General features: G+C 38.4%; 1 protein-coding gene across 1 annotated transcript in view; it reads right to left on the bottom strand.

Annotated features, from left to right (window-relative positions):
- SLC10A7 (solute carrier family 10 member 7) overlaps positions 1-26,698 on the bottom strand; it is a 139,908-nt gene that overhangs the window by 76,227 nt on the left and 36,983 nt on the right. The window contains exon 5 of the mRNA XM_053976328.1: positions 17,784-17,822. Coding sequence (XP_053832303.1) covers positions 17,784-17,822 — 39 coding nt within the window. The remainder of the gene's footprint in view (positions 1-17,783; positions 17,823-26,698) is intronic.

The following is a 26,698-nucleotide window of genomic DNA, read 5'->3' on the forward strand; positions in this document are numbered from 1 at the left end:
GTTTTACTTTTTCAGACACATTTTCAGTGTTCCTTAAAAAGAAAACAACTGTTAATCAAGGAGAAAAACCAATTCAAGCATATAAGTACATGTATAAGTTCAAAAGGATATTTCCTCCCTAATACTATGTTGTCCTATACAGCAATTCACCATTCTCCTAGTGGTTCTCTAGTCCTTGTGATACAATTTTTGCCTGTCCATTAGGGATGACAGCGAAGAGAACTTCCATTGATGATCCACTGCTACACTGACCTCCACCACCACCTTCTGCCAACACAACCAGAAACCTCCCTCTGCTACCAAGGGCTGACATCAAATGGATGGTGTGGCCACCAAGCAAAGAAGACACACCAGGGTGACTCCTCTCCCCTACAATAGCATATTTTCCACTAACTGTGGCATGGGCTTTGAATTCCTTAAATGTAGAAGGTTCGGGAAGAGAATACTGGAAGTGAAGAGACATGGGGTGTGAGTTGAAACCACCACTCCACATCTCCATAAATAGTCTTGGGAATCAGTCAGTTTCGTAAGGGCTGGTTCTTTTGTAAGCAAGAGAAGTCAAACAATGCCAGAAAATAAGCCCACTGAGCCAAGAAGGCAGGAAAAATGGCTTGGCACAAATGCAAGACTCCCAAAAGCAGTGACAGAAGAACAAAGGAACGGGAGTCTGTGATTTTACTGAGGTTAAATCTCTTGCTGCATAAGACTTCTGAAAAATAAACTTGTTTTCTGAAGTCTGTGATTCTTTGCTTTCCTGAAAAGTGTTTCCTACTAAGGGTAATTAGAAAATCAAAGCCTCAACTCATCCCTAAGTTAGAGGGGGAGAGGTAGGGAAGTGAGATAAACTAAATATAATCAGCATAGAGAACAGGTTGGCTAAGCCTCGGACAAAATCCTTGTTCTCTGAGGCCGCATTTCCACTTTTGAAACCAGAGGTTAAGCTTGCTTGCAGAGATACAAGCCTGTTCAGAAACTCAGCAGTCCAGTTCGGTCCCTTACCTATTTTTGTGTGAGATTCTTGCAGATTCAACTAATTGTGCGTTTTACCAGGAAACTGAAAGTGGGACATGTCACTTTTCACAGACAGTTCTTGAGAGGCTGTGCCTGTCAGCACTTTCCCTTGTGTTTGCCACTTCCCCTGGCACCTGTGTTGTGTATTGTTGTTCCCTGGACTAAGATCCTGAATCCATGGCCCAGGAGCCAGGTTTCCTCTACTCATGAGGATCAAGCATAGCCTAGTGCCACTCTGTTTTCCATCTAACCTCTTACTTCTGTTCCCACATTCTGGAATACCATGTTCTCACTGAGAGCTCTCTGTTAAACTAGAATACTGCCATGCTCAGGATTTAAAAACAGAACAAAGCACAAGAAAGCCATGCAAACATGGAAAGGGAGATTTTTATACTCAGACCAGGTCTGTCTCCCAGCCCCGTCCCACTGCTAGTTGCATTACAACAACTCTGCTTTTGCTTCCCTGGAAATACAAGAAGGCTTTGCTTCCAATATTAAAACAAGACTGCCAGCAGTAGAAGCCAAAGCAAAGGAAGATATCCCTAAACCACCTAAAAACTAGCAAATGAAAGTGAAAGGAATAAAAAATATCTTTAGTGTGTCTCTTCCACCCAAGTGTTAAACTGATCTTTCAGTTATTAATATCTCGCTATCTCACTTTCTCGAGTGGCCACTAAACTGGAAGCTGCCTAAATCTTTATTTGTATTTCAAGACAACAGCCACTGAGAAGTCTCACAGCCTTACTTAAAGAAAAGTGAGCAGGCTCCTTGCAAAGCAAGTTTGTAATCTGGGACCACAAGTGGAATCACTGTTTTTCAATAGTGATTTCAACAACAAACAGTAATTTAATCTAATTGAAATGTGGAACAAAGATAAAACCTACTCCCTATTTAAAATCAACAACCTCATATTAAAATGCCATTTATACCAGTATATTAAGAGAAAATGAAGCTTTTGTAAATGGGCTTGCTTAACATGGCAGTGAAATATTCAGTGTGAAGTACTTTTATCTTGTTACCTAAAACAAATGCAACTTGTATAACATCACTCCAAATACTAAACTGCTATGAAAAAGAACATGTGAAAGTGCCTGTATGAATTCAGAAATACAAAAGAGTGAAAAATTATATCTGCCGAAGTGAAATTCTCTGTGGCAATACTTCATCAGCCTCACCAGTCAGCCTATCAGTTGAGAAGGCTGGGGGGAGGAAAGAGAGATATTGCATAAAGTGAAAATACAAGTCCTCTCTTATAAAAGTCAATACATCATCTTAAGCTAGAAAAGAATGGTCCCTAAACATCCGTAATTACAATCAGTAATTGTCATTAAAAGCTCTCATTATACAGAGTAGGTGTAATTAGAGCATCTTGCCCGCACAGGGTGCAGCACACAGAGAATGCTGGAAGAATTCATAAATTAGTGCCAAATCAGTCTCATTCCCAGCTACCACACAATCTGCTGTAAATCAGAAAAATTGTATTTACACACATTAAGGCAAAGCCCACTGGCCTCTACAAAATTAGCCTAAACACGAAATGCAGTTATTTGAGGGAGTCCCTATTTCATTATGTGTCTTAGGAATAAAGGGATAAAGTTTGCCATCAATAACGCTGAACATATCTGCTGAACCCCGCAGATTCCAGAGCATTAATAATTTAAACTCTTATGGGAATTTTGTCATGGTGGAGATAGGGCTTGTCTGCAAACGGAGCTCAGGGGATGTTCAATATGATCTATTCTAGTATACACACACAATTGCTACATTTATCATGATGCAGGAGAAAATGGTCCCTTCTTAAGGACTTCAGGAATGTTTCTTCTGTAATTTACACAACAAAAACTCTGAGCATTTCTAATAAAAAAAAAAAAATCCCAGGTCCTGTAAAGACATTATAGTAAGAATTACACTGAAAGGCTTCTTTTCTCCCCCTCTCTGTTACTTGTGCATGTACCAGTGGTGTTTTCAACACATTATAAAATGGGATGGGAAGAAATTAATCCAGCTCCTGAGAGTAACATTGTCTATGCAAGACGCTACTGCCAGCACAGACAGTATGAGTTTATGGCCTAAGAAATAAAGCTGTATGACTCAAATATTTATACTAGTGCAAAGCTAATAGCTCTGTATATAACACAGTCAGTTACGAGCACAACTACTGGACGGCAGAGCAAAAATCCCCTTTTACACATGTCAATGGAAATCATGGAAAGAACAAATCCTTTTGAAATGCTTGTGGTATTTGTGTAATACAGAGTAAATTCAGACATTTCTGCAGCAGCCAGTCTAAGGTAAACTCTAGATATGGACACATTCACTCAAACAGGCTTTGAAATATTTAGACAAGAAAAACCTTCCTTTCGCAACCAAGCCCTAATTCTTAGACTACAGTTTGCAGAAAAAAACCTATTTCTGTCCACATGCTTTTAATGTGCCCACATTGTACATTCCTGGCATAGTGAAGGTACAAACTGATGTGCACCACAGTTCCTGAGTGGCAGAAGGACAAATGTTCCCCTACAAAGATCAGGCACTAGGGAAGCTAGTGCAGGTGAACACCTCAAAATAATTCCTTAATTTGCTGAATTTGCAATATTTGCATTGAAATAATATTAATATAGAGGTGATCAGAAAGAATCTTAATGGCACAAGGAATGCATCAACATCTTAGTCCAGCTGATTAGCTTTTCACCATGATTTAAGATAGTCCCTTTAAAAACCTAAAGAACAGCATCCAAATCCTCTACAAGATTATTGCCTGATTGCCCATGAAAACTGAACTTCATCATGTAACATCATAAACCAATTATTTTTCTGTTGGGATATTTGTAAACAGAATCAGTCTGGAAAATGTAATTCCAAAGTTTTTCACCACAGAGGCTTTTACTTGATGTTAACACCCTGAAGATCTACGCTCCCATCTCAGCATAAACAAGTTATGCTAGTGCTGGCTCTCAAATGACTATTTGGATGAGGACTTCTGTGTTTCTGGTGAAAAAAAGAAGAAACCTCAGGAGTGAGAACGGTTAGGCAGAGGATGTGTGGCAATGGTGCAGAGGGAATAAATCTGCAGGATTTACAATAAATTCAAGTGTGTGCACCCTACTGCTGAAACAGGAGCCCCCAGGTCGGGGCTGCCTCAGGACAACCCTGGTTCAGGCTGAGCCAGAACTTGCTGTTCTTCCTTCTGCATGGAAGCCAGCACAATCCCCAGAGATCTGCCCATCCTCTCTCGCTTATCCAGTGGATCATCTTAATTTAGACCTCCTGCTCTCCAGGGCTCTCCTGTCCCAAAATCCTGCTTTGTCACAAACCTCTTTTTAATCTGCTTGGACATTTCAGTGCTAGTGCTTGACCAAGCTCTGATGTCTGATGGATCACCCCCTCACTAGTTCTCCAAAAATAAACTTCTTATTCTGACAGGGTTTTAGGAAATCCATGGCCAAGTACACGACCAAAACATTAACTGGACAGCCTAGGGACAGCAAGTACTCCTGCAGAAAAAGATACATCTACAAGTCCTAATGTATATCTCACTATTCCAAAGTGTTTGAACAGCTTTATTGACAAGATCATAGTGGTTTTTTCTATCAGCCCTTTACTGCTCCTACAGGAAAGCACAGTAATTATTTGGAAGAGGCTGTGGAGAGTTTCTAACAGCTTATAAAATAATACCAACAGCAAATAAAACAAATTATACCTCCTATCATATATTACAGACTTTATAGTTTTCTGTGTATTATTTGATAACACTGGCTTGGGATGGTCTCAATACAAGTGCAGCTGGCACTGGACTGTGCAGTTGTCTGAATTAGCATAACAATTTTAATCCCAAGAGTTAAGAGAAATCAGATTGAAAAACAAAAAAGGATCCAGCATAATGCTTTCTAAGCATTTATGGTGCAATAATTATGCCACAGCTTGACATAGTAAGACTCTCATAATATATTTTTCCAAATGTCTTTGGAGTGACATATTCCAATTTCACAGACTTTCATGTACATGGGTAGGAACAGCCCTCCACTAACTCTGCTTTGGGCTAAGCAAACTGAAATTATAATAATGATGAAATTTGCTTTAGTTCTCTGACTTGAATTCATATGCACACTGACTAGATTTTGAAACTGCAAGACAAAATGGCAGAGGGGCCAGCTTTGCTGGGAAGTCCACACTGTAATTAGGAAGGGAGAGGGGAAGACGAAAAAGAAAAAGCAGGCAGCAAAACCATACTTTTATTAACTGAGTGACTAAACTAGACAGTAAGGCAGTACTCTATAAATATTAGGCTTCATTTAGATTTTATTATTTTGCAAGCTGTTTGTGTTACAGTGATGCTCTTAGCTTGTATTTTAACTACCTACTAAAAATATGGAAAGCAATAGTAATAAATATATTTTATACATGAGTTCATGCACCAGTTCTTTGTTGGGGACACTATACAGTCTATAAAATGAATCTGTAGTCTTTTACTCTGTGTTAATTTGCCTTCAAACTCAGGAAGATGGATAGAAGCTGTTTCTCAAAGTCAGTGACCAAAAAACCTTACCAAAATGCTAAGCAAGAGTTAAGGCTACAGTAAAATTGACACTGTTATTTTGCTAAATGCTTCATTGTAGTGCATTGTCTGTATTACAAATGCACCAAGTGGCCTTTCTGGGGACTAAATATAACTTCATATGATTTTGTACCCACTGTAGGGAACTCCATTCTGTAGCACAGGGAAAGATCCAATGATCACCACTGAAGGAACAAAAGCATGTATCTCTAAGCACCAGTTATCAGAAATAAGAAAGAAATTGAGCTATGTCTAGGTGCTTATGGAAAGCAGTGCAACCTCTGGGATTTATTTGTTCTTACGAAAAAAATTAATTACATGCATGTAAAAATCTTAGACCAATTTGAAGCCTTTTCAAATTTCCAAAGACTGGTTTGCCAGCTGCATGCTGTCTACTTCCCAGGATGCACTAGACAGACTCTTGAATATCTGCTTCACTCGTTACAACCAAGCTTTCACAACCATATACAGAATATTTACAGACCATGGACTAGTTCCTCCAGTCAGAGCAGAACTGCTGCCAATACAAATACCATGCCCTGTGAGCTGATGGACAAAACAATGCTGTCTATGTAAAAAAAAAAAAAAAAACAAACCAGAACATAACAGACAAAAAACCAAAATCAAAGAGGCAGTTCTTGCATAACAGCATACTTTTAGAACCAGCAGATCCAGGGAGTACTTAAGAAATAAATCCTGCAAAAGCTCCCCTTCCCTCACAGTCATTCTAGGTGACAAAGGACAGCACCATGTCCCGGTTGCTATTTCCCCTGCTAGTCAGATGTTGGGCTATTGTGGGGTCCCACCAGACTCTTCTAACAGCAGTCCAGAGTGAGAACGACACTGGCAGTCTGTGTGCTGAGCAGGGGCCTCAGTACTGCTCCTCACTTTAAGAGACTCCGTCTTCCAATCCACTTCCAATTTTAATTTGTTCAAGAATTAGACCTCTTACAGATTGATTACTAGCTCCAGGCACCTGAAAAGTCATGACAAAATTAAATTCACAGTCTAGTACAGTTTATTAGCAGATTACTGAGCTGTTGGAAGGAAACACCCTCAATTCTCTCCCACTGCCTTCTTTTGCATGCTTCACACCAGCCACCCAATAAAGTACCTGTACATCATGGAGCATAATGTCTACACAAAGCCTGTGAAGTCCAAAAAAGACTGACCTGCAAATTAACACCTTATGTCACTTTGTGTGGACCAGATTCAGATTTCCCATGTCTGCAGGTTTGCACAGCAACACTACTAACATTCAGTCTTTTTCCTTTACAGAAATTGCATTTACCCACAACTGTGTATTTGCACTGCATGTTCCTGTAAAACACCTAACTGGCAAATAAACCTACAGTGTGGATTTATCTACCTGCATTATGTATTCTCTTTCCAAGCAAAACTCAACAAGGAATCAAATTCTGTCAGCTGCTCATCACTTAACATTAAAAAGATTACAAGGGAAAAGTTAAATCATAAATGCACAAGGACCTTCTCCCTAACTGCTGCACTATCTCACACAATAAAATGAATAATTTAACTATCTGAAACTTCACATGTGCAGGGCACTGCAAGTAGACCAGTGGCGTTTTCATTTCAAATTTATATAGTCTTTAGTCAGTATACTTAATCTGCATTTCTAACACCTGCTTCAGTCAGCTGTGAAGTGCAATGTTATCTGTAAAATTTTCTTTCATCTTTGTACTGTCCATCCAACAAAAAAATGTTATGATATTGGATAATTCGACTTTTAAAAGGATATGAAACTTTTCACACATTTTTTGATCACTGCTTGAAAGACGTGCTCATATATTTGACAGTCCATTTTATTAAAAGATTTGAGTTTTTCAAAAACCCTTTCCCATTATTCATGTTATCTCATTCTGTGTAATATAGTTCTCCTTCAAAAAGTTAACATTTGCTTTCCATAGAGTAGTAAAAATGTGGTTAAGAAAGTAGATCACAATTAAGCAATGAGGCATAGCAAGGTGTGCATTTTCAGACTATAGGAGCTTGCCTCAAATGCACCAGGAGGAAGAAGCCAGAATGACTTTTCCACTCAGGTGGACATCAATGCTGGCACCTGTAGCTACCACAGTACAAGGGCATGTGGAAAGAGTAGGCAGAGGGGGTGAAACCACATGCAGCTTTCATCCAGCAGGTCTATGTGAGGCAAAAAGCTGTTCCCAGTCATGCACAGTCTCAGCCAAGTTAAACACTCGATACCAACAAATGTATCCAAGGAAAGTGTCCCATGATGAGCTTTCAGTACACTGGTTGAAAGACAGAAGATAATATGAAAAACCTATCTTCATATATCAACAGGCAAAATTTTCTATCTGACACACTTAACTTGTTTAGTCACCTAAACAAGTATATATCATTCTTTTTCTTGGAAAGTAAAAAATGACAAGTTTTCAATCATTTCACCCTTTGTAGAGCATACTGAGTTTGTCATAGATAAAGTCTGATGTTCTTCTAGTCTGATCTTCCACCAGCTCTCACGGAAAGGACAGCACGTAAACATCCTTGCAAAAAGTTACGTTGGAGCAACCAAGAAGGTACCATCAGAAAATAATTTAGAAAAGGAAATTTGTCATACAATCTTTTTTCAGGAAGTAGAATCAACAAATACAACAATTTACTTATCATTGTAGGAAAGTAATCTGGAGGAGGTGGGTGGAGAGTTGGAATGATGGTGAAGGAAACAAGATGCTGCAAGGTACATTTGCTTGTGCTACGCCAAAAAGGTGATAAACTGTATAAGCAAGTCTGAGCCTCATTACTCCAAGATGGTTTGGATTTTGCTGGGCTGGTGTAAAGAAGATAAGGCAAAATAATAATGAAAGGAGCCTCTCCACAACAAGTACAGCAATTAAAAAAAAAAAAAAAATTCATTAACTACTCCTGGCTCATACGGAAGGGTCATGATGGTTTCCCAAAACTGACTTTTAAAAAGTCAACAATAAAGAATAAACACAATTTCCAAAGGAAGCTCCAGTTTTATAACCACGCCTTGCTTGCTAGTTGAGCTAAAGACTTTGCGAGAGCTTTTGACCTAACCTCTGGCACCTCCACTAAGACAGTATTTGTCACCCTGACAGCAAGGGGAATGATTTCCAGCCCCTCAACTTAGAGTAATAATGACATCCGTCTTGTCTTCACCCCTAGAGACTGAGGACTGCCGAGTTTTGAATAGGCCCTGTTCAGTCATATAGAGAAGAACCACAGCAAAAAAAATCCAGGCAGAGATTTAACCTGTTCTGGACCAAAAAACTTAATAAATTAATGTGGTTTGGATATTTTCCTCCCATAAAGAGTTAACTAAAGGTAAAAGAAGGTTTGTCTAGAACAATGCAGCACTGGTACTGCTGTTTGTACTACATGCTAGAACTCAGTTCTTGCTAGCTACTGAATCCATGCTTGGTGGCCAGAGAAGGAAAAAGAGCTCCCTGTTCCCTGATGGATTAGTGTAGGTGACTGCTCAGCACACCAGCTCATGTTTCACAGCACACACACACAGCTGCTGGGTGAAACAACTCCTTGCAGCAGCAGTAGTTCAAAGTCCTAATCAAGCACAAAACAGGGGCTTAAATATCCCTATTCCCAAGGAAAGGATGATTTCTCTCCACTCCTTCTCACCCCACGCACACTTTTCTTATGCAGGTGACTAAAAGCTGCAGCAAAGAGGAAAGAACATTGCTCCATTTCAATCAGAAGCTAAAACTTTGGGGGAGAACATTAACAGCAGATTCTAAAAAACATTTTCATTTCCTTTTGATGAATTTTTTAAAAGTGAGGGAGAAAATTACATATTTTGTGCATTTCCAAATCTGTCTGCAGGGAACATTTACCCTTAAATCAGGCCAAATGACTACATGTTTGTGTATAACCACAGCCCTAGAGGAATGCAGAGGAATGCTTCTTCTAGTATTAAAAGATACTAGAGAGGGCAAAATAAAAACCAAATTGTCTTTCACAGTGCCTCCCTTCTCAATTTCTACTTAATACACCAACCCACCTAACAAAAAGAACCAATAAATTCAAACATTTGGTTCCCACAGACACCACTAAATTCTTGCAAGTATTTTAAATCTCTTGCTTTACAAATAAACTGTTCAAAGTTATGTAGTGTACATTTTCACTTTTTTTTTTTTTAAAAGCACACGTGTATTTCTCCAAGTAGTTGTCAGAAGCAAATAAAGCAGCTTTTCAATGCAAACATTTTTTAAAACTAATTTTAAATGATACGACACAGTTCCATGATACAAGTTCAGTGACTTAACTAGAAGTCAGACATCTTGATCTTATTTTATAATGGAAAAATTGATATTTCTCTCTGTTAATTTCACTTTATTTTGGAGTGAAAAAACAGGAAACCATTCTAATACAGAAGACAAGAAAATATCATAAACTAAACCCAGGACCTTTCAACATTATGATCTGTACACAATATCCATCCTGAGATAATTGTTTTTATTTGTGGTTTTTGGTTGGTTTTTTTTTTTTCTTTCAAGTTCTGGCCAATAACCATAGTAAGCAAAACCAGAAAAGAAATAGCCCAAAACAAGCAAATTCTTTTGACAAAAATGCGGTATTTTCATACTAAAGGGGACAATGTCAAATTGCTAATTATTACATAAGTAATCTTAGACAAACTGATTTCATGCTAAAACTGTATCAGCACAGATTTGATTTACATACTAATCCAACCAATCACTTGATTATATAATATTAAACACATTTATTTCCTTCTTTAGAGGTTCTCCAAATAATAGTTACCAAAGAGAAGCACTCTTGATTCTCTAATCCATTAGCTTTCACTTCAAATGGAATCAAGCTTCTTGTAAATTTCCAGTGTTCATTCTCCATTAACAATGATTGTGGTGATGCTGCACCACAGTCACAGAGACACTTTCATTTTCAGTCTCCCCACGCTATGTGATCAAAAGAAAGACACCAGATCACAAAGTTTAAGATACTTTGAGTGTCCACTCTTGGCTATAGCAACTTCTCTCCCTTCTACCTTGCAATTCCTGAATTGACAATTGGACTGGAAGAGTGAAGCTGCTTGAACTCTCACACTATCTTTCCAAAGTGCAACAAACATGCTGAGTTCTCCCTCTGAATTTTCACCAGCAACATCCACTTTTGCTGTTTGTTTTACTAACTCAAGAAATGCTAGTGGCACATATATCCTCAGCTCTCTCTTTTCCTAAAAGCCTGCTAATCCATGGAAACAGTAATGATGGGGGCAGGATTCAACCTACTGTCTCAAAAGCCATCACTGAGTACCATGCCTAGCAAGTGCACTAGATGAGGTTGCTGACCAAAAAAAGTAGGTGCAAGAAAAAAAAAAAATCCTACCTGACTGCTGTCATATGAGGAAGTGGGAAAAGCAGAATACTCAAATATATTGATCTTTAGAAAGGTAGCAATTGCTTATTTTTTTGCCTCAAAGATAATACAAAGAGCTGTATTTAATGGCCTACTTATTGCTATCTTTAAACAAACTTTTTTTTGGCAGAACTGACTGCTTGAGTCCCATAAGACCAAGCAAGATGAATTAAATGATCAGTAGCAAAAGCTAATGGGAAAACTGAGAAAGCCCTGAGATAAGCTACAGCCCACATAATTTCTATACATTTGACAGCTAATGGTTTACATTTTTTGTTATTAGGTAGATTTCAAGGCATTTTCCTCTTGACCACTGTAAAAAAAAAAAATACAGGGACTAATCATTGGCCTTCTAGAGGATACTCTTTTTTGAGACCTTGCCAGCACATTTTCTTTCCTCTTGGTTAGTTACCTACCCTCCTTCTCTGTAACATATCAAAGATAACCACCAGCAGGGTTGTTATTTGTTAACTAGCTCTCTGTGCTTGCTGGCTCTGCAAATCCCTATTGACTTAAATGTCTTTTCAGACCAACTGTGTCATCAGTGAGACCACACAGTGGGTGTTACAATACCCACATTTCCAATTATCCCTCTACCCTATTTCTCTCAATCCCTTGTGATCAAGATCCCATTTACTTCTTTTGGAGTACTGCACCTTTATACTTTTTATTATTTTTTTTTTTAAGGAGTTCAGCATTAGTCATAGACAGGCAGATTTTTTTATTATTGTTTTATTTAGTAAAAAATTCTACAGCCCATTCTATCTGACACCCACTCTGTCAGTCTTTGGGAGGGAGAGATATGATCAATAAAGGAATACTGGGATGGGTGCACATGCCCAGCAATCCCTGAAAATAATCACATATGTATTGAAGCCTTTGCTAAAGGGTGTCTTTTACAGGAAGCTTTGTTACTCTGCCTTGCTTGTACCAAAATAGTACAAACTAATTCAAGTTTAGGTATTCAACTGAGCATGCTATACACTGGAAGTTTGAGTACACAGTGAGATTGAAGGCCTACATGCTTTGAGAAGTTACTTGGCAAACCTGGAAACAGCCAATGATGCCCAATCTTACTTTGAGATTTCAGGTCCAGCTAGCAGAAATCAAAATGGGGATGTTAAACAACAACAAGAGATCTGAGCATCAACCATGAAAGAAGTTACAGTAAGGCAACATAAGTGGCTCCCAAGATTATTTAAATTCCATGGAATATAAACATTTCCTGCCTGGTTCATACAATCTGGCCCAAACACTCACTGCTGCCGAGATCTGCCATCCCCTTCCACTCATGCAAAAAACAATTCTTCAAGGATAAGGTGCCTTCTCTAGTGGCTGATTAAGAGGGAGAACTTGCTCAGGACTTGGAGAACTACCCCAATCAAATTCAGAGCACAGACCAGCAGCACCTCTGTACTGCTCACAGAGCAAGAGGAGACTGCTGCTGAGAGGGCAGTGGCTCACCATAAAGCAGCTCCACTTTGAAATTAAGAAGACTCAATCTAGAATTCAGCACCTGTTGTGAACAGACTTCCTGGCAAGATTTCCTTGTAAACAGCTAGCAGAGTAAAAAGGGAATCCCAGATGACTGTTCTGCCCCTTTTCATACTGCAAAGACACAATTAAGATGGAACAAAGGGGTATTCAAGCATGTGCCTGATTTTAGAAAAATATTTACAATGTTTATACTAGAAATACTTAAGACAGATATAAATATTTATCCTAGAAATAACTAAGATTAAAAAAGTGATAATAAAAAAGCCCCAAATAAACCTAAACCATTCAACATCCATTAAGGTAAAATAAAGTAAATAAATTCAGCCAATTGGTTATTTCCATATGGTTGGATTTCTTTAAATGGTAATGAAATCATTGCTAAAAAAATCCATTGTTATTAAAATAAAAAAGTTGGCTCAGCCTACCAAAATTAGATTTGTAAGTCGCTGGTCATTCCCATAATTAAATCTGTGTCACAAATTTGCAAGAAAAATGGACACTATGACTAATGCATTTACTTGCAGCACTAGTGCTGTCAGGCTGTGTAAATCATTATGCCTGCTAAAGCAGACTAGATAAGAATTCCATACATTTTCATTAACCGACTAAGCTTTGTGTATATGTGAGAAGCTGACTTTACTCTCTGCTAGCTTTAGCTTGCATTTGGAAGACAATGTAAATACTAGCCATGTGGTGGCTCCAAAAATTATTTGAGCTTTTTGAACTACATGAACCAGCTCTGTCTCTGAGATATGGTCAGAAAAAACCCACACATACTTAGTTTGGACAAAGAAGATTAATGGAATGATGGGCACCTGACATGTGCCTCATTTCATCTATTATGTTTCAACAGAGAAAGAAAAGCTAATCCAAGACAGCACTGGAGGAAGTCTTAAACAACACTTTAAATGAGTTTTCTCAGGAGTCCAGTGGTCACCAGAGCAGAGTGCCCAGAATCCTCTCTTTTCCTCTTGATTTCCTGTCACCACAGACCTTCAGACCCTCAGTTGCAGTTCTTTGTTTAAGGTGAAGCTGATGGCTGCTCCTTTCACACTAACTGTTCATAATCCCAAGGTCTAGGCTAGCCCGGACTGAGTCCCACAGGGTGACCCTCAATTGGCCTGGATAGCGTACAAATGATTCAATGGGAAGAGGGTGTGAGGGAGAAGAAGGATGGGATAACATAAACTGGGTCAATGAGGGAAAAGGGAAGGAGTGGTTTACAGAGGGAACCATTAGAAACAACGAGAACAGGGAACTTTCCAGAACTTGGGGAGATGACAACCACAAACTGACAGGTGATGGGCATGTGCTCATTTGCACTGGGGGGCAGAGGACTCTGGGGAAATGCCTTATGCTAAACAACTGTAGTTTCCCATGGCATTTCCACACTGTCCTCCCAATAGGCACATCCCACACCAAGGTATTGAAGAAAAAGCCTGCACTGACTCACACCTCAGGCTGGATATTCTTACAGCATTCTCAGCCCACCATCTCAAGCAGAAAGGATATTAATGAGAGATAGAAAGATTAGACAAGACTGGTCTAGTCCAGCAGTGCAGAGCATTTTGTGAGGACACAGTGTTCTGGAAGCCCATGTCCCACGCACAAGGCATCACACTGTCACTGCAAACTGAGTGCAGCTCTCAACCAAGCACGTCTCCAGGGCAGGAGCAGCCTCAGTGACAGGTGGACAAAGTCAAAGCAGCTGAACCACTCAGGCAAACGCCATGGAACAACCATCAGCACAGCATGATTTGCGGTCTCCTGCCTATTGCTCTGTGATTTGTACATTCGCAAGTATTTGTCTTCTTCTTTTAGAAGCGGAATAGAAATGCTTAGGAAGCATGGCAACACACACAACATTAAGAATTCCAGTAGACCCACACTTCACACTCCAGACAATTTCTTCAGCCTTTAGGTGCAAAAGTATCCTCTCCTCCAAGTGGAAGCAGCTAACACAGTGCTTTCTATCTTAGCATGTGCATGCAACCTTGGGATAACCAACCACTCTGTATGAGTAAAACACTACCAGATTATATTAAAACTCCATTAAGAGGAAAATCTGAAATCAGTTCTCATGTTCTACAATTAGTGTAAACCAAACTGCTTAAACGAGGGGAGGAGATAATGATATTAACTACCCGGCTCAGAGTAATCCTCTGTGGTATGAGCCTAAATATTCTCTTGGCTGAAATTTATGTAAATTGAATTCATCTATCGTTAGTTATTATTAATCTAGCTATATAAAAACACTTTTCTGTAACAATTAGTTTTTTCAAATGCTGGGTTTTAATTAGACCTGAGCCATTATTAAACTAAGTCAATAAAATAATGTAAATATGTACAGTATCATTCCATGTACTGTTTTGTCTGTATATTTATAGGAATATAGACTTTGGTGGAGTTAAAAAGGAATTACTTTGTGGTTGGCTGGCAGTTTTTGTAAATCTCTTTACCAGTGGAAACACCCCCAGGTCCTTAATCTAAGTGCATTTCTGCTCATCAGGACATATTTGGAATCTTGTATATCACAAGAGGTTCCATCTCACCTGAATAAGCTGATCTCAGTGTTATTCTAACATTATACCAAGTATTTTCCTGCAAACATTTTGTTCTACAACTTACTTTAATTTAACTTCTCAAGCACTATTCCCTAGTCTTAAGGGGAAAAAAAAGGTGGTGGGGGCAGGAGAGTAATCAGCACAGCACATCTTTCAGCCCCTTTAAATCAGCCTGTTTGACACTATCACACACAGGCACTGGCCCACAGGGCATAATCTGAAAAGGGAAAACACTGTCCTGGCTTTGTCACAGCACCACAACCTGCCCACATGCTACACATGGTAAGACAAGGAACTTAAGTAAAAACTTCAGCCTTGCTGAGGTCAGAGCCTTCCAAATAATCTCCATAAAGTTTTGGTCACAAAGGTCTGTAACCCCATCTAAGCCTATTCACATACAACTCACCATTAGACACTCCTAAGAAAAACACAGATGTGATTTAGATTTATCATGAATTGAAGATACAGAACATAGGTTCTCCACCCATAGTCAAATCCTAAGTTAGGCACCAATATAAACTGATGGGTTCCCAAAACCACTTCCACTAGGACCTTCCATTATGTTCTCAGAAACAAGACAATTATTTTTACATTTTATATAATGGTTTTGACTTCAAACAAATATACACACACACACACACACAAACACAGATGTATTTAATGCTTTGCCAGTTTTTCAACAGCAAACTTTCTTTGTAAGTGACCACATGCTTGCCAGTGCTCCATATCTGGAGCAGTTCAGTTCAAGGTCATGTAGACCCACACCATTGTGAAACTACTGGTGAACAACTCTGCCTACTTACTACTATCCCTGGCCTACTATCACATTTCAATCACAAGGTTTATCCTGTCAACTTCATAACTGGAAAAGTTTGTAAGAACAAAGCACTCAGTAAACATATTTGTGATTTGCTTTTTGTCATACACATGTATTCGCTATATAATCATGATTTCAAAGTAGAATTACCATAAGAAGTGTTTAAATGTATGGAATATATTTGTAATTTAATAGTAACTAGTATCTTTACCATGTTATTCTAAAAAAAAAAAAATTGGTAATTAGAAAAAATCAGCTGGTACTATGGTTTCATTCTAGCTGATCTTTAATATTTTTGAAAAGTCTTTTCTGGGAACTTTGTAGGAATAATGTTTACTGCAATGCTGCTCCAACATTTGCAAAAAGACCTGAAGGGAACAAAAAGTGAAATGAGGTAATTACATGTAAGTAGGACTTTCCAATGATCATGAACTAAGACCAAAATCAAAATTAGGAGTATTACAAGAAAACAAAACCTAACTCAGCTTCTTGAGCTCAGATTTCTTCAAAGAGCTGCAAACAGCTACTAGAAATGGAAAATATGTCTCTGTTGATTTACTAGGAGCCAGCATTGTAGTCAGATGCAGTGGAGATTAAATTCTTATTTGAAGCCAAAAAGTATCTCCAAATGGCAGCTGAACTGAGCCTTTGGGTATTCACAGAAACCTCTTGAACTGAAAGCTGGAGACAGCAGGGAAACCAGGAGCTCATGCCAAACAGCAAGAGAAAATATCACGCACATACACACACAGACTTAAGAGTTTTCCCAACACTTCCACAGTTTGAGGCAGCCCCATGGAAGCAGGACATTACAGGTAACAAAATGTACTTGGGAAGTCATATTTTAAATATGTGAGAGGTCATGCATACCCCAAAAAATTTACATCCACCTTCCTAACTTCAACCTCGTCCCTCAAAAATGCAGCAGCACAACACAACTTCAAAATGCCATGCGACTTTATCTTTCTCCATATACTTAAGCTTCTAAAAGCTGGTTTTTCATTTTAAAAATGCCATGAATAAAAAGTGAGTTATTTTGATTTCAATTTCGTAATTTGAATTCTTTTATCATTCATTCATTTTATACATCACAGTATAAAACTGGGACACAAGAGTGGCATCACAAACACATACTTCTGAACATGCATAAATTTTAGTGAGGACAAATTCAATTATTAGCTGCCTAAATAAACAATCAGTCACAGTAGTTTGCCAACACATAACATAATTTTTTCCTTAACATTCATTAATATCTCTCTAAACAACATATCAGTAAAAGAAATCTATTCTTCCTTTCTTCATACATATATTTAGTGTTCTTTACCCTGTCCTTTCCAAATGCTTGTAGACCATCAGGACCACAAATACTGCTTTTGCTTTTTAAAGAAACAGTTATATTTCCAGCTGGATTGATTGCTTTCCCATATCTAGCTATTTTAGTGTGTTCCTCAGAGACATCGAGTGGCTTCACTGACAGTAAAATATGCTAAACAAATGACAAGTCACTGAGTAAATTAGCATCTACTCTCTGATCAGCTGGGTCATGTTTTCTTTTCAAAATCCATGGCCTCTTGATAGAAAATAATGAGTATTTGATGGGCCTTATTAGAAAAATCAATATATTGATGCCCATGTCTGAAACATCTGCATAATAATAGATTCGGTTAACCCATTAAGGAGAAAATTAAGATGTGTTTACACATTATTAATTTACTATGAGCAAAGACAATTTATTCACTACCTTTCTCAAGAGTTTAACAAAAAGAAAAGAAATTGCAATATCCATATTTAAGGGCATGGTGACATAAACTGAAAGATTATTCAGAATCTTGCCATCTGAATGGCAAAATTCCACCAACAATGATGTGAAAAAATACAAACACACCAATGATACTGTTAAAAATAAGACTATTAAAGCACTTGCTATAAATACTGTGTTACTTACCAAAAAACTTCCAAAAGCAGAATTAAATATAGCAGCTGCCTAGAGAGAAAAAAAGGATAAATATCATCAATGGCACAATAGCTACAGTGCAAGAACAAAATGTCCTTCCCCCACACACCAAGCTATTAGAGTCTCCAAATACACACATACACAGAGACCATTAGTTAGCCACTGCTTAAAAAATTGCCAGTTGCCTGTAACTTATGAAGACTGATGAATTCTGGTTTATGTATTCATAAATAATGTGCTGAAACGGACAAAAGCAGAAGGAGAAGAAAATTTTTGCCAATAGACTGAAGAGGAATATCCACAAGAACTAAGACTATTAAACAGAAGCTTGGTCTCACTACTCATGCTCTAATTCGCCAGGAACATTTTCATATACTGCCCTATTAATTAAAATAAACATTACCTGATTTAACTAAAATACTGCCTTTTCATACACTTTAAAAATTTCAATGAAATATTAATCTGGTAAATAAACTGCTTTAATAGTTCATCATAATAAAGTATTGACAGAGAGAATTTCCTGTAGATTGACAAATTTAAAATAGGACTAACAAAAAACCCAATTAAAAAAAAAAAATCCCACAACGACCCCATACTTCTGAGTCCAAAATGTCATTACTTTTCACTCCATAGTCTTTTAAAATAAGAAAATAAACAATTTTGATAATGACTTAAGTGTTTGTGCTTACCTAAATATCCAGGAAATATAAGATAGCAGTATTATTTCTTAATATGAACTCATTAAATCCCAGGAAGTTAAAACTTGAGTCTTGCATAGCTTTCCCCAATTACCAAGAAAGAACAGAAACTCCTGTATGGCAGCCAGTCTGACGATGAGAAGCCACACAGCAAAGGTAAGAGGAAAGGGAGGAGGGAAATCTACCATTTATGTGCCGATTTAGAGTCAAATTAATCACCCTGGACACTTTCAGCCACAGATTAATAACAAGAGGCTGTTAGTGAGTTGAGCAAGTTTGAATAAAGTCCAAAATCAGGGTAGGAGCAGTAGCTGAACCTGCCTTCTGCTCCATAAGAGGATGCAATGAAAATGAATGGGTAATGAGATCCTTGGCTCTAGAGAGCTTAGCTTTCTTATTCAAGTTCATAATTAATTCAAAGCTTTGATAATTTCATTAGATTCCTCCTCTGCTGGCCCTATCAATAAAAGATGGCACTGGACTACAGCTCCTCAGTGGCCCAAATAGAAAAACAAATGCAGACTGGGAAACCCTTGCTGACTTACTCACTAACAGGGACAATGGCATATGGCACTCTGTGTTGTGGAGGGAGTATCTGAATAGATACAGCTAAATAAAACATTATAGTTGACAGTTGTAAACTACAGTAACATATTTTAACACCTCTTTCTCATCAGCATTTCTTTTTTGAACATTAAAAAAAAAAAATAAGGAGGCACAAGTCCAAATAGCTTCTCTTGCCGGAGATCATAGCTGAAAGGAAGCGTGAGTAGTATAAACAATTCTTCAACAAGTGTCAATTAAATCAGGATTTTCTACTTGCATTTGAAGCTGTGCAACTGACACTTTCATGTAGCAAGATAAAGACACACTATACTCATCCACACAAACCTAGAACATGGCTACCAATCCTGTTTTGGGGATCATCTAGAGACATCACATTATTTTACTTAAAACAGGTTGCAATTCCACTTCCAGGAGAAATTCTGTATCTGGAAAGGTATAAAGGAGAGATACTAGATGGTGGTATTTTGCCCATTATCAAACTGCTTTTATTAATTCCTGATCCATCTGGAAGATATCTGGATTTTTAAAATAATCTCAAGCACGTAACAGGGACTAAAACTATCCTGGACAAATTTTATGCTTCAGATGTTTAGCCACTCATGTGCAAAAGTCATAATTCACAACCAGTTCTGGAGTATCCTAGTTTACAATTTTTAACTCCCTTTCTCTGAAGTGTCAGAAATTATCCAGAGCATATGATTAAACACTCATTAAAGGGCAAAAGAAGAGGAGGGAAAAAAAAAACAGAACAGGAAGACTGCATATTAAGATACAATCATCCAGATTATTTGCCTCAGTGAGGGAGGATTTACATATGCCAATTACTCTATCTGCATTTTTTTTGAAACATTTCCCCTGCAAAACAAACTTAGAACTAATTTCTTCTCATACTCACAAACCTGGGGCTTATATTTGTGATTCTGGTTCAGTTTAAACAAACTAGTAGTAAACTGAATCAACTGCTCCAATTTGTAATTAAACATACCTAGTAGCATAACCCTGTAAATTTAAACATTTTTGTGCTTCCAACTCCCTTCTATCAAAGGGACACATACCTCACAGGGCATTGTCAAAATTAATTCATTCCTTAAAAAGCACTCTGAAATCCTTAGAGGGATGATGCAAATAAACATTAGTGCTGACACATGATACAGCCAGACTCTTCATTTTCTATTTGAAACATTTATTAGTCATTGATATTGCATCACTTTTTTTAGTGTTTGCCCTTTTTGTGCTTCGACAGATATCAGACTGTCTGCAGCCAGCTTAAATGAAACAATAAAACACGAAAACATTTGGATGTCTTTATAATACTCCAAGTTCATATTTGCATGTGTTTGCAAACCATTCACTGCATTGACCATTAGTATGAGGGGAGAGCTCTCTATAAAATCCATGGTGAAGTCCTTTCAAAAGGTAAGTGCACAGCCATGTATTGAAATGTAAGGTTAGACTGCATTCAAAAGCAGCAGAATCAACAACTAGACAAGTTTTCTACACTTGCATCAACACAAGAGACATGACTGAAAGTCACTGCCAGTGATGTTGTCCATACAAGAGCATGGACAGCATCACTTGCGTTAACAATTGTACATATTAGCTCCATTAAACAACAAATTCACTTATTATTGGGCAGGTACAATTTCAGTCAACTCTGCATGGCACTGGCCTTGAGGCAATGCTGAGGGTCTACATTTCCAAGGAGAATGCCAAATGACAAGTGACCAGGCCACCTTAGAAGGACACCTGTCTGGCATTCTGAACTTTGTTCCATTGCCTTGGTTTTGGTACCAAGCTAAACTATCTTGGAATTTATTAGACTAGATAATGTTTTGATAATAAAGTAGCCAGACTACATTAAACAACAGGAAAAGACACCCTGGCCACATTTGGAACACCTGGGTCAAACAGCAACATATCATCATTATCAGCAGTATTTCAAAGAAGTTGTTATGCACAGCTGAACTGGAACTTTACTGCAGAGCACAGGGAAAGAGCAGTGCCTCACAGCTTTGTACGTGGACCTCAGAGAAAAAGGTAAGAGATTTTCTCACCAATATGTGTATAGTGCTTCAATACAAAAACATTTGATTCTCGAGTGCCATTTGGCAGCCTTTAGGGAGACAACCTTCCAAGCTGTATTTAAGCCTACACTTACCCCCAGGCACCCCACAGCTGGGCCAGCACATGCTATGGACACCAGGACCTGTCTGGCCCCAAGTCATCCCTGCTCTGAGGAAAGGACATTCCAGGGTCAAGGCCACAGATGCAGAGTAATGAAACCGAACAGCCCCAGAACATCCTGGAAGGAAGCAGCCTGGGCATCACACAGAGCTGTTCTGTGTCTGTCTGCAATTTCCTGCAGTTAAAACCTGAGCACCTGGGGGATGTACCACACACTAGTGGGATATACAGCTCAAGTATCAGCACAAGACTAATTATCCTATTTAACACAGAAGGCACAGTGAAGAAGAAAGAAAAACCCAGAAGAGCAGAAAAGAACTGGGGAGAGACACGGACTCTCACAGTTCTAGTGCAGGATTATGCAGTAGAGGACAGAGAACACAATATGGTAGTGTAACATTTTACAGCATCCATACTATTATTACAAAATTTAATACAACCATGTCTCCTATTTGACAAAAGAAGAAAGGAAAAAAAAGAAAAAAGAGAGCGAGAGAAAGACTGAAGAAAGTGATGGAAATTATTTGACCAAACAGGACAGAAAAGGAAATTTTATCTACCCAAAAAGATCAGTGTAGTTCAAAAAGGTGGAAGAAGGCAGGATGTTAGAAGTAACTTGAATGAGTTGGCAGAGTCCCTTTAAACAACTCCTTCAATCTCCTATTTAAAAATAAAATCTCATGTAAGTGTTACCACAGCTCATGTCTTAACTGCTGTTTCCAATAACAAGACGTTACATCTCTGTAGAAAGCTATTTGCCACAGCACTGTTACTGCAAACAGAATATAAATATACCTAATAAGGTTTAATCTGTGTTGCTGTTCATAACTATTCATCTGAGTTCAGACAGGAAAAAAAATATATATTCAAGTTCCTGGTTTTGAGCACTAAATTGAATCAGGTGTCCTCTTCTCTTAAGAAAATTAAGTTGCTTTTGTGCAAGAGTGTTTTAATGAGAACAGAGCCTGCCGACATTGATAAATGGGAACGACACCAGAGAGAGCATGTAAGCAGGACAATATGTGCATGTTACAGTCTTACAGGCTATTTTTCACTGACTATCCTGAATGACTTCGCTATTTCTTAAGGGGCCTATTAATCTCAAATTTAGTTATTACACAACGTTTATTTGAACATATATTCTGTGGATGATGACAGTTAATAAAGGAAATCTTTTACAAGCTGTATTTTTACATATTGTTCCAACTGCAGCTCCCAGTCCTTCTACTGTATTGATGGAATAACCTAGTTATGATGCAGCTTTAAAAAAGGCACATATATTCAGATTCCTTTCTAAGTATATGGGGACTCTTAAATAACTGTTAAAATGCATATAAAAATTCTGCTCCAGCATGGCAAAAATGAAAGAGGCAGTGTTAACTGCTCAACCAAATCTCCAGAAGCCCAGTTGCCCCCTCCAAGGCAAAGCACATGTCTTTTTAACACTCCAGCATCATTTCTGGGAAACAAATAGGGTCTAGATTTGACTCTGATATACGCAGACTCCATACTGAATTCAGCAGAAGCTGGAGAATACATCTTACACATGACTCCAGCCCATGTGCTGTATATGAGATAGGGCACCACAACAGCTGTATTACATTTACAACAAAACAAAAAGCACACAAAACCCCCAAACCAACAACCACACAAACACACAACATATGAAAAACACAAAATCCCCACAAAATAAAACAAACTAAACCCACAAAACTTTGATATCAACTAAATGTTGAGTCCAAAGAAATCTTCCAAAAAAAAGTGTGCTGATGTTCAAAAAGTCTCTTATAAAAATACCAAATTATACTAATTATTTTAGTAGAGGGGAAATGTACACAACCTTATGCTCTTATTAAAAAAAATAAATCAAAAAATCCAGAGAATCCAAAATACACACACATAAATACCACACCTACCAACCAGTATACCAACAAAAAAAAGCCCTGAAGTACAGAGGGGATTATGTATTTATCCATTGCCACGTCCCCTGTGGTCCAACACAATTTGCTGACTGGGAAAAAATAGCAAAGATATCACCTAATCCCCAACCCGCCCCTAGAGCTGTGCTGACAACATGAAAACATTGTTTTATTTCAACCGTCTTCAATAACCATCAGTCCTATGGAAACAACATTGAAAAGGCACCAGAAAACGAAAACAGAATAACTAATCTGTTGTTTCTTTGCATTTCAGCAGGGGAACATAATCCAGAAAATGTTGCTCTCTAAAACACAGCGCTGAGCCCTCTGTTCCAGGCTGCCAGAGGTTGCCATCACTTGAGTAGAAGTTGGTGCTGCTTCAGGCAGGCGTGGCATTCTGCCACAAGCAGAACACAGAAACAGCATGGAAGCAGGCTGGGGCCTCTGCTGGCAGAGTTATTGCCTCTTACCAGCAAAGTTGTTTCTGTTGAAAATCAGTCTTTCATTCCCCAATTTTTGTAGTTCCTCATATCCATCACCATCTTTTGGTAACTAATATTCACAAATACAAAAACATCTGTTAAAAGGAAAGCTTTTTGGACACACTTAATAAGTTATGTGGTTCTTCCCATTGAAGGATTTCTCTGTTTCACCAATAATTTTAGCAATACTGAGGCAGATAAAGAAAACTATCCTGCTCACCATATTTTTGTTAGAATTGCTAACTTGTCTCTACTGACAGCAACTGGGATGACTCAAGGGCACTCTGGAGTGCCAGCATGGTATTTCTCACTCAGAGGCAGGAGGAGGTGAAGAAAGACTAAAAGCCAGAGCCAGGAGAGGTGTTGGGGTTTTTTGGGGTTTTTTTTTTGCTTTTTTTTTTTTTTTTTTTTTTTGAGAGTAAAGCCAGAATGTAAACATTTGCTAACAATTCAAATGGCAAACATTAATCATTCAGGTCTCAGGAATATTTATATGTCACTCTGCAAATTCCCACCAATTCTAATATATGGATGAGTAACAGAAAATCCATGTTTAGCAAAGGTTGGAAAGCAACACTACTGTATCTCATTTTACTTGAGATTACTTGTATAACTGAGCTCAATGAAAATAAAGACTTTTGTCATCAGAAAGATCACATGAATGAAGCCAGGAGGAAAGAACCTCTGTCAGGAGCTGGAATGTCCATTTTCACAATGAAAGAACCAAGACTTGGTCTCCTCAGGTACAGAAGAGATGACAGGCTTCATGCCTGACTAGCCCATGCCATCAGCTGTACAATGCTGTCACTTTGTTCATAGTTTCTTTGCTTTATCCTAAATGGCAAAGATTTACACACACCAGATGATCCTGCGGCTGTGTGGCAAACAAAACTGGTGTGATGTTCACAAGAAAAGCAATAAAAAAAGCCATCTAGGCCATATTCAGAAACACAAATGTAGGCAACACACAAAGCCTTGTCTATTCAGGTTGCCAGGGTTAAGGGAGTCTTCCTTTTCTAGCAACTGTGATCCTCTTCCTTTCGACAGCGAGAAGGGCTGTAAGTAGAGACAGCCACCAATACTCTCACCTCGTCTTGTGTGACAGTCATACCCCAAGCCCAGCAGTACCCTGAAGATCTAATTTAATTTTCCCATCCTCCTGTCAGCTGCAGCTCAAAACACAAAATCACTCTCGTAAGACACAGTGCCTTCCACTGTTGGCTCCTACGTCACACACCCTGGCGGGGCAGCGACCTGAGCACCTACAGTGGACTTTTGAATGCCAACATGAATAAACAGAGGCAGTTTCTCTTTTTTTCCTCTTCTACTTAAAAATTGCAAATGCAAACATTGAGATGACTGTCCAGTGCCAGTGTAAACATTGGCACAAGCAATGATTTAAAGCTGACAGGCTCATTACAACACAGGCTTTCTCATACCAAATACACATGTGCATAAACACCATGCTCCAGCATCTGACTTAATCCTCCACAAACTTCACGTGGCTCTGACACACCAGAAAGCTCTTAGTTCCTAGAAAGGCATCTAGCCAAACTTTTTGTATGTATTTTTCCCCAAATGGAAAGCCCATTTCCATCATTTTTCTAATCAGGGAAAAACAAGGTAACTTCTCTCTTGTACTCACATATTGTGAAGTGTAAGCCTTAGCTGCCATACATTTGGCCAATGAAATGTGGTTAGAGGGCAAAAAGTTAAGAATTTAACCAGTCACTGTCACTCTGGTATCAAAATTACCCACAAGTCTTATGCACATCATGCATTTCTTAGGGACTTCAGGTTTATCACCTTAGCAGTGAAGACACTGGGTCTCACATCAGGACAAACAGATTGCTGAACAATGATTTAATAAAGGAGGCTCAGCTGAACAGTGGTAAATAAGTACTGCCAACCTGTTCCTCTCTTATGGCCAAACACTTCATAACTGTAAGAGACTTTCTCTCTAAAAAAAAAAAATACTATAGAAGGTATCCTCAAAAGGATACAGAGCAATAACAACCTCCTGAACATACTTTTATTTAAGTTCACATTTTCTGAGATCTTAAGCTGTGATAAAAACACTTAAAGGTCTTGTCCCCTGATTCTCCTGGAGACACACCATCCATAACATGATTAGAGGTCTAGTTAAACAATACATCCCACAACTCCAAAGAGTATTGCTTCCCTGTTGAAGTGAAATGAAAGCACAAGGCCACTTTTTAAAAGGTGCCCTTTGCATTTACTGTAAGGCTGTGCCTGCACCAGTATTCTTCTATAAATATCCCACTCATATTGCTTTCTGGGCAGTTAGTAGCAGAACCAGACATTTTAACTGCTATGCCTTCAAAACCAGCTCAGAATAGCATTGTTATGAAAGTCCCTGTCACTACTACCACTGGCAACAGCTTCACTAGCATTTGTGTAATGCCAGGAGATAGGAAACATAACAGTAGTGCAAGGAAGGCCACAGCATGGGGAGAGACTGGCTGAAACAGCAGCTTTGTAAAATATAAATTAAGTGTGACCCTCTGCACAGATCCATGAATCCTGAACTCTGGAGCTCGTGTTAGAATTTGTCCTCTCATCAACAAATGTCCATATTTCGAAGAAGAACAATTTGTTTTGCCTTAACCTAGCCCAAAGGTTAGGCTTTACTATAAGCCAATATTATATGGTACTGGAAATTCCCTTTTTATGAACTAGCCAAAGCTCTGCACACTGCAATATTGTGGCAGAGGTAGAGAGAGGAGGAAAAGTTGCATACAATAAGCACCAGACCAACATAACAGCCACTGCATGAAAGATAAAAAGGAACAATCTTGATGCATCCAACTGCATGCTTTGCAATGCTGCTCAGCTACTTTCACCCTCTATATTAGCAATTCATATAACTACAACTTACACATGCACAGAGTGAGAAAGTGCCTAAATGTGCATCTTTATATATTACATATCCCCAAAATATGCCCAAGGAATTCAGCAGTGGATCAGCAGGAACTGAAGGTCCAAGTTACTTTTCACTGACAACAAATCAACTACAGCATTGGTAATTACCACCA

The sequence above is a fragment of the Vidua macroura genome, chromosome 4 (genome assembly GCF_024509145.1).
Source record: "Vidua macroura isolate BioBank_ID:100142 chromosome 4, ASM2450914v1, whole genome shotgun sequence".
Lineage (NCBI taxonomy): Eukaryota > Metazoa > Chordata > Aves > Passeriformes > Viduidae > Vidua > Vidua macroura.